At 43.8% G+C, this 12050-nt stretch overlaps 1 protein-coding gene across 3 annotated transcripts in view; it reads left to right on the top strand.

Annotated features, from left to right (window-relative positions):
* Window positions 1-12050, top strand: part of BORCS5 (BLOC-1 related complex subunit 5) — a 207112-nt gene that overhangs the window by 159002 nt on the left and 36060 nt on the right. For all 3 annotated transcript variants that reach the window (XM_029599802.1, XM_029599800.1, XM_029599801.1), the window contains exon 4: window positions 6428-6585. In XM_029599802.1, coding sequence (XP_029455662.1) covers window positions 6428-6585 — 158 coding nt within the window. The remainder of the gene's footprint in view (window positions 1-6427; window positions 6586-12050) is intronic.

Raw genomic sequence — 12050 nt, forward strand, 5'->3', positions numbered from 1 at the left:
ACGAGCCACTGCGCTTCTGTAACCTAAAGTACCTGACCTGGAAGATAATATTTTTGGTGGCGGTCACTTCAGCGCAGAGTCAGTGAGCTCCAGGCCTTAGTGACCTATCCACTCACAACATTTTTTCATGAACTCTAAGTTTCTGTGTAAGATGGTGTCACGCTTCCATCTTAGTCTATCATCCTGCCAACATTCTTTCCCAGGCTTCATTCACACCAAGGCAAACAAGCCCTGCACAGTTTGGACTGCAAGAGAGCCTTGGCCTTTTGTCTGGAGCGGACAGAAACCTATAGACAGTTTACCTAGCTTTTTGTTTCTTTTGATCAGAACATTGAGTATAGACGTTGTCAAGCAGGATTTTTCCAATTGTCTAGCAGATTGCATCTCCTATTATGCCCAGGCAGGATTTCATCTTGGGGTCATGTCAAGGCTCACTCTGTTCAACCAGTGGCAGCATCAATGGCCCACTTGTGAGCAGTACCCATGGAGGAGATCTGCAGAGCTGTGGCGTGGAGTTCCATCCACTTTTTCACATCTCATTACTGTTTGGATAGGGATGGCCAATGCAACAGCAGGTTTGGCCAATCTGTTCTTCAGAACTTGTTTGGGATTTAGAACCCAACTCCGTTCCCACCTAGAGCCCATTCTTTCTGTTCAGGCTGCCCCCTCTTATTACCAACAAGGGCCCATTGGCACCTGTTTTCCTGGCCCCCCTTTTTAGTTTTGGGGGGGGCCTCCTGTAGTTGGGATTCACCCATATGTGAGGACTGCCATCCTGCTAGTCCTTAGCGAAAGCAGAGTAACAGGTGTTCTCCGAAGACAGCAGGATGTCAGTCTTCACGAGCCCCACCTGCCTCCCTGTGGAGTTGGGTCTCCATTTTATGCGTTTATTCTTTATTATTTTTTCTTTAAATTGATATTATAAGTCTGCATTACCCCACGTGGCCACGTGGTATAATGCATGCTCAGAGAGTTCTAGAAACTTTGACATAAATTTTCTGTGCTGGGCTCCATCGGACGATTTCACCCATGTGTGAGGACTGATATCCTGCTGTCCTCTGAGAACACCTTTTACTAGTAAACAACTCTGTTTTATCCAGTGTAATTAGCAATTAATAGTAATGTTTTCTTCTCCTTTCAGAAGTGACCTATTGTTTGGGCACCAAAACTGGAAGTCAAAATGTAAATTTCAGGACTGGCTAAATGTATATTTGTTAAGTAATGCCAGTGAAGAATAGTGAGATCATATTTAGATTAAAAGTGCTTCCTAATTATCATTAAAATCATTTGTTTGTGTGTATATATCGTGAAAGAGGGACATACACTAATATGTCTCTCTCTCTTATGAAACTATTCACACCATGGGCATGTTTTGACTTATGCTGCAGAGAGAAAATTATTGAAATTTTAGCTCCTGTTTGAAAAACAAAATCACAGGCATTCATTACTAAGTTGTGCAGCAGTACTGAAGGCTCTAATGTTATTGATCTGAAGTCTGTGAGGTTCTAGTAATGACTTGATTTCTTGCTGAGAAATTTTCTGTCCCAGTTTTTCTGGGAACATTGCTTCTGTTCAAACTGTGCCGCCTTTGAATTTACCATATCAACAATGCAAGCTGAGTAGTCCTTAAGTGGCATCTTATAAAGAAATCCTACATTGACTTTTTAGGCCTGGGATTTCTTCTCTCTCCCCCACCCGATCCTGGCTATATATTATCTTATCTCTTTGTTACATTTTCATTTCTGCTGGAGAAGTTGCTTTTAGGGCCAGATGTACTGAACATTTTTCACATAGTGACAAAATGGGACAAAACCTTTAGTACACAGTCCCTTGGTATCTAGTGCACTAGAACACAATAAAGGCAGTGGGGATTGTCCTATGGATTTTTTTCTGTATTTTATTTCCTCTCCCAACTTACTTTAGTCCAGTCGTTGCGGCAGTAGTCCTCGGCCAGGCAGACTCACTCTGGAACTCTGCAGTGATGGGTTCTACATTCAACTACTAGTTGTCGCTGTTGCATGATGTCTGGGACTCCCCTACCTCCTAGGGGCTGTGAACAACAAAAACGTTTTTTGTGCTGTGTTATTCTTGAAATACCTTTCAGTTTAGAAGGGTTCCATTGTTGTAAAAGGAAAGTCACTTACAAAATATCATGTAGCCATTCTAAATAGTATTGATACTTTCTGGGCAGTCATATATAAGCTATGTTATAACTTGGGATAAAACAGTGAAAGTGTTCAAAACACTTTCACTGTTTTATCCCAAGTTATGTTTATCCAGGTTTCTCCACCTTGTTCAATGTAAGACAAGACTATGTCATTGTTGTCGTTTGCTGGTTGTAATGTAAACTGAAGTGATAATTAATTCTGTTAATTGAACCTCGGTATATAAAAGTTATAAATAAATAAATAAATATGTTTGACCTTCACTGAAACACCCATATAGGATATACTTACTGATCACTCTATGTGACATTGATCATCTCAATTCTTTTTTCTTTTTAATTTATATTCTGTCTTTCATGACTGGTGAGCTACTTCAAAGTGAGCTCTATACAGGTATAGTAGGTATTTCCCAAACCCCAGGACTTACAAGTTAAAGGGGGGGGGGGGTCGTTTACTATGCCACAGTATATTTCTGTGGAGGAGGAAAATACTAGGGGTCTTCCCCATAGTGTTTTTCTGCAGCCTCTGTTATTTTTTCCGTCCATGGAAAAATATTATGAGAAAAAAATCTCACTGAGAAACTGAAGAAAAATTGCACAATGATGGCCCTCTAAACCCAGGGACACCATCTTCTCAAAGGGCCAGGCGTGGCCCAAGCACCCGCTCTCCCACCATGACAAAGCCCCCCTGGGGTCTGGCGCAACCTCCACCCACCCTCCCACTGCCTCTAGAAGTGGCCCAGCTGGTAAAAAGTTTAAAAAAAAAAAAAGAAAATTTTGAAGTTGCGGGGCAAAGCCCTATCCCCATCTCCTACCCAAACCCTTCCCTTTTCACAATCAGTAAAGCCCCCCAATCAATACCCCCTCCACCTCTCCTCAGTAAGAGGTGGCCACCTCCAACCTCTGACTCTCCCTAGCCCAACCCCCCCCCAGTCATACCTGGTAGTCTGGTGGGGCTGGAGTGCCCCCCTAAACAGCAGGCCAGCCACTGCCATTTTTCAAAATAATGCTGGCCATCCTTTGCCCCATCACATGATAAGAGCAAAAGCAGGGTGACAGCATTTTGAAAAATAGTAGCAGCCGACCCGGAACCTAGGAAGCTGCTCCGGCCCCTCTACCAGGGACCTAATAGGCACCAGGGAGCCACTAGACTACCAGATATGGTTGGGGGAAATGGGCTATAGAGTTTGGGGGTTGACGGGTTGAGGGGGCTGCCTTCTACTGGAGGCTGAGGGGGCCTTTGAATGGGGGGGTCTTGAATCAGTGAGGTTGACCTACTGTGAAAAGAGAGGGGTTTGGGTAGGGGGCAGGGCATTACCACATGACTTGGAAATTTCTTTCTTTCTTTTTTTTACATCTTTAATGGCTGGGTCGCCTCTAGAGGTGGCGGAGATCTTGCTAGACCCTCTGAGTGGCTTTGACATGATGGGAGTGGGGGTGCTTCATTTCCGCTGCAGGCCCTGGAAATATCAGGATGCACATTAATGTCCTGATGCCACCGGGAACAGCTAGCTACAATTCATGAGTTACAGCTAACCTTTCAGAAAATAATACGGCTTGCTTTGTTGAGGCAAGCAATGTTATTTTATTTACATAAAATTAGGTATGAATAAGTTGCTTTGCATGCATTTGCAAAGTTTATGCATGCAAAGGAGTTCATTTAAATATGTGCGGTTTTTCAGGAAAAAAGATCCCGAAATATTGCCACGTGCGTTAAACGCTTATCGCAGCTTGGTAAAAATACCCCTAAGTTTGTACCTGAGGCAATGGAGGATGAAGTGACTTGCCCAAGGTGTCTCAAGGAGTGGCAGTGGGATTTGAACCCTTGATTCCCTGGTTTGCAACCTGCTGCTCTAACCACCAGGCTCCTCTTCCACATGATCTGACTTTGGCATTTTCTGGCAACACTTAACATGAGCCGGATCTCTTGCCACATCAGTTTTTTGACTACTGTGCTGACTGTAAGGTATATTCCTGTCTTCTCCGGCCCTTCGGGAAGGTGTCCTTCTGCCTTCCCTTCTGCCCCATCGTGGATTACTGCCGTACTTTCTTGCTCTCATGTTATCTTCATGGGATTATAAAGTCGAGGACTGGTAGAACTGTGTCCTTAAAGCCTGTCGAATGGAAGAAATCTGCACTTGACTGCCAGAAAAGCTCTGCAGAGAAGCACAAGGCTTGGACTTAGATGATGCATCAGCACTACTGTTGGGTACTTGTGCTTCTTAGGGTAACAACGCAAAATGCAGAAGGATCACTTTTACAGGGGTTATATTGTTTGGATTGAAAATTGTTACCAGCTGTGGAAAGGGGATTGACATTGTCCTTGACAACTTTACGGTGGATATTGTAATAACTGTAATAATAATAGCTCTTTACAAACTGACTTTAGAATTTATCAGCCAAGGTTTCAAAATGCATTTATTTGCTGCAGTAAGCTTTCTTTTTTGTTTTCAATTCAGATTCAGTATGTCCACCTGCAATTAACATTGTACGTTACGAAATAAATGCACTTTTCTTGCCGCCTACATTTTCTGCCAGCTCTTGGAACCATAGTTCCGCCAGCTCATGTACTGAATGCAAATCAGTGCGTCTCGGTGTGTGCTGAATGTACTTCTCTCTCTCCCCCCTTTTAGAGTCTGCTTCGCGTTGTGTACATTAGTCCCCTTACTTCCCCATGTCCCCAGAACTCTGATTCAGAAAGTCCAGTGCATGTGCAGATGCTGGAGCAGTGCAGAGCAGTCCAGATGGACACCTGCCAACTGTTTGACCGTGCTTGTGAGGGAAGTTATGCAAGGAAAGTGGGAGAGGGAGACGACATTCGTAAAAGCCACATTCTGGAAGGAGGTAAAAAGTGGATCAAAGGTGCATTTGAAAGCACTTTTCCTTCTTAAAGTAGGAAAGTTAGTCTTCTACAAATCCAGGGGGAAAGAATTTGTGGTAATTTTGTAAAGCAGTGACGTGGGGAGGGTCTAGTTCATGATCTTTAAGTCTGGCTCTTGCCACTAGCAGCCACTTACTGTTTCTTTTTTGTTTTTCTTCGAACTTTCCCATTGTCTCTGCTGGGGTGGGTGATGAGATTGATGAGAAGGGGCAAAATGATTGATCCCCGATGCATCGCACAATGATTCTCCGTAAACTCATCAAAGAATTTCTGTAGAGTCTGCCTGCCCTGTCCTACTGGCAGGATCATTGCAAAATTGTAGCCTATCGGGGGCGATGAAAAGCTTAAGTTCAGTGGCATCAGGTCTTCCTTTCAACAATTCTTTGACTGGACTTGTAATGGAATCGGCTTGTGGTTCACTTTGTATGTTTTGATATTCTGGAGCTTAAGCTAAACTCTCCAGCTGTGAAATCTGCACATGAACCTTTGTAGGGCCCCCATTCTGTTTATTCTGCAGTCTCAGTTCTGTGGCAGGAAGTGGTGCCCCAGGATTGTAGACTGGGAAGCAACGCCCTTGCTATAATAAACCACCTCCACAGGCTGGAAATTGAAGGAGAGCTGACACCCATCCCCTACCAGTCCTGACCATGGAGTTGGCAGCAGCATTTGCTGTACATATCTTCATCACAGCTTCTCTTCTCTCAGAAAACTTACACTGCTCCCCCTCTCTCGGCAGCAAGTTTCATATCACACTTTGGGGGTTCCACCTGCACGTTTTAGAGGAAAACTGTCAGTAAAACAATTTCCAGATTACTGAAAGCCAGTGTTGACTTCTCCATGGTGGAATGCACTACTGAGTTTTCACAGCAGCAATGAGTCAAAGACCGCAAACAACATTCCAAGGCAAAGATGCAGGCCCATGGACTTCCTCCTCCCTTCCTGTCTTCACTCTCCACCAGTGCCATTGACCATTGCAGGGCGACACAACTGTGGCTTCTCTTCACATGGGCCTTTCCCATGGCCCTACTTTCTATGCCTCATTGCTAATGGTAGCAGTTCATTAGTCTGTTTGCTCATGTAGATGAGAAAGAAGGGGAATTCATTGGAATTCTTCCGTCACGTCCTGTGCTGAAAGTAAAGGAATAGTTTGTGATAGATTCGTGAACATGCTGGTTAGCGAAAGAATTCTTGCAACAATATGGCTATCCACATATGGTTCTATCCTCTTTATTTCCAAGTTTTAACTCCTCTACTAACCTTCCCTTTGGTGTTGCCTATCTAGTTATCATCACCTCAGCTGCAGCTCTCCAGCACCTCATCAGCCAAAATTCATGCCTATTCTTGTCATCATCTTTGTTTTTGTTTTGTTTTGGTTTTTTTAGGACTTTTAAGTGGGCAAACTTCACCCACCAGCACAAAACTGGAAAAACTGGACTCCCAGCAAGTGCTGCAACTGTGCCTTCGATACCAGGATCACCTGCACCAGTGTGCGGAGGCTGTAGCCTTTGATCAGAATGCCTTGGTGAAACGCATCAGAGAGGTGGGTGTTTGCCTTTTTGGGAAAGGATGGCAGAATCAATCAAAAGATTATGGTATAGATGCTGGATGGCAGGATCTAGTAACAAATGGGCAAGGACGTTTTAGTTGTAGTGATTAGCGATGGGTGAACTTGGGCCACTTGTTGAGCCAGCCCGAGGCCACTGCAGGCTGAAAGGACTGCAATTTTGGTTTTTGTTTTTAATCTGCTAAGTACTTTAGGACAAGGGAGTTATAAAATCCACCTAAGACATCAAGAAATTTCTAGATGTCTGGGACTCAGATTTTATAAATTCAGAAATCTGTCGCATTGGCAACATCATTTACAGCATTCTGAGTAATGAAAATAAAGCTGCGTCATTCTTTTTGCTGTTAATAAATCTGATTTAGTCCAAATATTTAATCGAGAGAGTAGAAGGAACAGATTAGTTTCTAATAAAATACAGGTGTCTTAGGCTCAATGCTTAGTGGTTGTGCAGTTTAGTGACATAACCATGGAATATGATTTAACAAAATGGCTTTTCAATATGTGAAAGTGCTGCATAAATCTTGACAAAATGGAAAATGAATTGAACAGTGATGGCCTCAGTGATACACAAGATGAAGCCTTTCAGGATAAAGCCTGTTGAAATAGAACTTTCTTTTGGTATTGGACCTGCGCTACATTAAGTGTACAAATCCATTAAGGAAGAAGCCATTGTGAACCCTTTGCAAGGACAGTATATGGAAAGGGATTCTCACAAACTTTATCCTTTCCCCTGTTCCCTAATGCAGAGAGCAGTCCCTTCAGCATAAAATTTACATCCATGGAAAATGCATTTTAAAGAGACATAGAAGAGGGAACTTCTTGAAATACAAGGTGCATAATACCTGAATGTAAACGCATTCATGTGCTGTAGCCAGGGGTGGCCAATTCTGGTCCTCGAGAGCCACAAACGGGTTTTCAGGATCTCCACAATGAATGTGCATGAGAGAGATTTGCAAACAATGGAGGCAGTGCATGCAAATCTATCTCATTCATATTCATTGTGGATAGCCTGAACACCGGTTAGGAGTGCCCTGAGAACTGGGTTGAGAAGCACTGCTGTAGAGCACAAGTTAGGCAGAACAGCGCTCTGAATGAAAACTCTTCTGCTTGACAGTTGTTGACTGATATGTATCTTAGCCACGAGAGATTTTGTAGTTATACACTTAGAGGTCTCAGCTGGAGGGGTTGGGGAGAGGAAAAAGCAGATATATGGAAAGGGATGGAAAAAAATGGTGGGTGTAAGTGAGCGATGATGATGGGGTGCGAAGGATTGAAGGAATAAGGCAGGAATGGAAAGCATAAAGGGACCAAGAACCGAATTTACAAAGGATTTTTTCCCCCCCACATTCTGTTTCTATTGAGGGGAGGAGGGGGAAATCTTAGTAAATCAGACCCCAGGAGGCCAAAACAAACGAACACAGAAATAAAGCTGCAAGGACATACAGAATGCAAGTCTACAAAGAAGAGAATGGAAGAAAGATTAAGGCAGGGCTTCCCAAACTGTGGGTCAGGACTCCAAATGGGGTCACATAACCTTCAGCTGCGTCACAAGTGCCTCAAATAGCAGAACTCTTCAGGTGCCAGCAGCAGCAAGGGTAGCCAGCATGTACTCACAGGCCCTTCTGTGGTACTGCCCTTGCATGAGTTTCTGTGGGAATGTGAAGCACTGCATAGGAGAGATTGAGGCTGTTGCAGGGCTGTGAGCTTGCACTACCTTACAGGCCCCATGCTTTAATTACTAATGCGGCTGCTGCTTGCAGATCACTGTCAGGCTAGGGACTAGCCATAAGAGGAAGGGAAGGGAGTGGATGGGCTGCTGGAGAATGCCACTGTTCCATTCTCCTCACTCACCATTGAAAGATTGAGAAAAATGTTTCCCCTGTCGAAAGTCTGTCCTGGTTTCCCACCAGTTGTCATCCACTTTTGGCCTTGAGCTCAAAGGAAAATGTTGCTGCTGACTCTGGGCAGGTGAATGTTTGGAGTGATAGTTCTTTGAAGACATGGATCAGATGCGAAGGGATTGGCTGTGAAGGGTAAGAGAAGGTGAGTGACAGAAGATCGACTGGGGGATATAAGAAATGATCTGGATGTATGTGAGAGAAAGGTTAGAAGGGAATAGGTAAGGCTAGGAAGTGGAATGGAGGGTATAGCAGAGGAATAGTTGGGAGTTATGAAGAGCAAATCTGACAGAGGATCTGCTAGGGAGATGTGTAAAGGCTGGAGGAGGTATGAGAGAGGATGGGCTGGGAAGGGAATTGGTTAGAGGGGCAGAGGATGGGAGTGGGGATCTGCTGGAGGGGAAGAGATTAAGAGAGAAAGTTGTCTGTAGGGGGGAGGAGGTTGAGGGAAAAGATTGACTGGAGAGGGTAGAGATTGAGAGAGGAGATCAGCAAGAATGCAGGAAGGGGAAAGTGTTGTAATTGTTGGGGAACTGCACCTCTACAAATTTGATTTGGTCATCTTTTGAGGTCTTGTGAATTTTCAAGTGTTAAAATGGGGTCACATTGGCTAAAAGTTTGGGAAACCCTGACCCACAAGGTACATGTGTTAAAAGTGCATGTGTGGGAGGAAGTGACATCATCCTGAGAGATGGTGCTCTAAATGCGAGGCTCCTGCCCCAATATTGTTATATTTAGCAATCCTATTGCTTACCCTCATTGTTTTTTGCCATCAGGACCCTGGTTAACTCAGCCTGTGCTTAATGTCACTGGTGAAGAAAAAACCTGATTTAAAGAAGTTCTCCTTTACTAACCGTGAGGTGCTGCAGGCGATCAGCCCAGATGGAAAAGAAGAAGTAGACTGCGGCTCGCAGGAGGTAGGCTGTGACACGGATGGCGGCGCCTATGGAGATGTCATGGCAAGAATGCTGACATGAGAATTCCCATAATGGTTCTCAGAATTGTGCCAAAGTATGACGTTAATAAAAATGGAGTTTGGAATGGTGATAGTGGAACTCCATGAAGACATCAGTGATATCGGTAAACGTATTGAGGAAGGAAGTCGCTGCATGCCGTGAAGAGGCAACAGTTTTGTCGAAGGCCCACATGATTTGGAAGAGCACCTAGAAGACCTTGAAAATAGGTCTAGGAGGTTGAATTTGTGTTTCCAAGGGGTACAGGAATCTCTTGAATTTTCAGACTGCTTCCAGGTGGTAATGGGTATTTGCATGCAGTTGCTGGGAGAGGATCTGGAGACTGAAACATTACCATCTATTAAGATCGAAAGGGCATACAGAGCCTTGGGGAAACAGAGAGGAAATCTACCATGGGATATTGTGGTTTGCTTTCACAGTTTCTCTTTAAAAGAGAGAATGATTGCATTGGCTAGGAAAAAAGGCTAAATTCTGAGGAAAGAGCAGAAGGTGGAAGTGTTTCAGGATTTGTCTCCGATTACCATTCGCAAATGCAGGGAATTCTGAATCATTATTGCTATACTGTGAAAAGAAGAAATTAAGTACCGCTGGCTATTTACATTTGGTATTCAAATCTCATCTTAAGGCACCTCTGCTAAAGTGAAGTCGGTGGAGGCAGCAGCAGATTTTTTGCGCAGCGTGGGTGTTTCAGTGCCCATGGGAGAGCTTCCAGCGAATCCTGTTCCCAGACCGGAGAAGAAAGATAGTCAACCTAAATGGCAGAGTGCCAGGAACAAGCAAGCAACTTCGGAGACAGCAATAGACTCCCTTATCACCTGGAACGGCGAGTGTGTGAGGATGGGACTGTGATACTGGACTATATTAGGAGTCGAGAGGTTGAGGTTCTTAAGGGCTCTTAAGGATCCTAATTCTGGTGGGCTGGATTAACACACATATCTGAGAAGGGTTTAAATGGGAGTACAAGATACATATGTATATGTTTTAGTAATATTCAGCTTACAAGTGGGACTTGAATAGAGTATTGGAAATGATCACCTAATCAGATGGGATTATTCCTCATAAGGGGTGGTATGCAACTAAGGTACGGTTAGGTGCGCGATGGGGATATGGGGAGGGAGGGTGGGGGGAACAGGGAGGAAAGGGATAGGCAGAATGAAGATGGTAGGTTTTCTGGATATGATGGACTTCAGAGTGTACAATGGGATGTGAGCAGAGTGAGAGTTGTAAATGTAGGCTGTCAGTGTGACTGGGCGAAAGATAGAGAGAACTTTTATCTGTATGTCAAATGGGGTCTCTAAAGATAATGTCTTTAAATACTAAACATTTGACCTCCGATATTAAAAGGAAATTGCTATTGAAGGAAGCTGAGGCATTGGGTGTGAATGTGATCTTCTGTCAGGAAACACATTTAAGAGCATGGAGTGCTAAGCTAATGATTAGAGAGAGACACTAAAGGAAGATGATGAGTGAAATGCTAAAAGAAATTAGGGAAGCTAACCAAATTGGTTGTGCAATAATAATGGGAGATTTCTATTACCAAAAGAACAGCGAAGCAAAACCTTGCACATAAGCAAGTAATCAAAATCGATAGTGCAGGTACAAATCTTAGGTTCCACCAAATTTTCAAATAGTATATTATTTATTTCAAAATGTACAGCTGGCAACTCCACAAATAACAGCATTAACTTGTCAAAGTCCCCCGACACGGTCCCGTGTTTCGCTGTGGCTGCATCGGGAGGGACCAAAAGTTTCAATAAAATCTGCAAGAAAGTATATATACAAATAGTGGAACAAAAAGGGAGATTGGCTACTATATTTAAGACAATAATATAAGTACATACCTTTCATACCAGTCAAGGAGCACGAACGCCCTCATTAATGTCAAACATTTAAAGAAGAATGGCGCGAAACGGGAATCCATCACGAGATTCAGGAACCAATCACAACAGAGCACACACTCAACCAAACAGGTGCCATTCAATCTCTTTGTTCAGACCTTTCGGGCTAACAGTATCAAGAGTGTATATCCATCTCTGTTCTCTTCGACCCAGCACTTCGGCAAAGCCACCCCCCCGGGGTGGGCGGGCGACTACCTCTAGTACGGAGAAGAGGAGATCAGAGATGGAGTGGCCGATATGAGACCAGTGGGCTACCAAGGGTTCATCCATTCTTAAATGCCGAATATTAGAACAGTGCTCGATCATCCTGGTTTTCACCATCCTGGTGGTCTTACCAACATACAGGAGGGGGCAGGGGCATTGCACTATATACACCACACCTTTAGTAGTACAATCAGAGTTCAAACGTAGTCGAAAAATATGTCCAGTACTAGGGTGTTTAAATAAGGAAGCTGTATCCGTGTGACTGCACATAGTGCAGTGCCCACAGGTCTATGAAGCCCCTCCGAACTTAACTCTTTCGTATTGTTAGGAAACACAGTATGGACCAACTGGTCACGAACCTAAGATTTGTACCTGCACTATAGATTTCTATTACCCCAATATTGACTGGGTAAGTGAAACATCAGGACATGCTAGAGAGATAAAGTTCCTGAATGGAATAAATGACA

Source organism: Rhinatrema bivittatum, chromosome 4, assembly GCF_901001135.1.
Source record: "Rhinatrema bivittatum chromosome 4, aRhiBiv1.1, whole genome shotgun sequence".
Lineage (NCBI taxonomy): Eukaryota > Metazoa > Chordata > Amphibia > Gymnophiona > Rhinatrematidae > Rhinatrema > Rhinatrema bivittatum.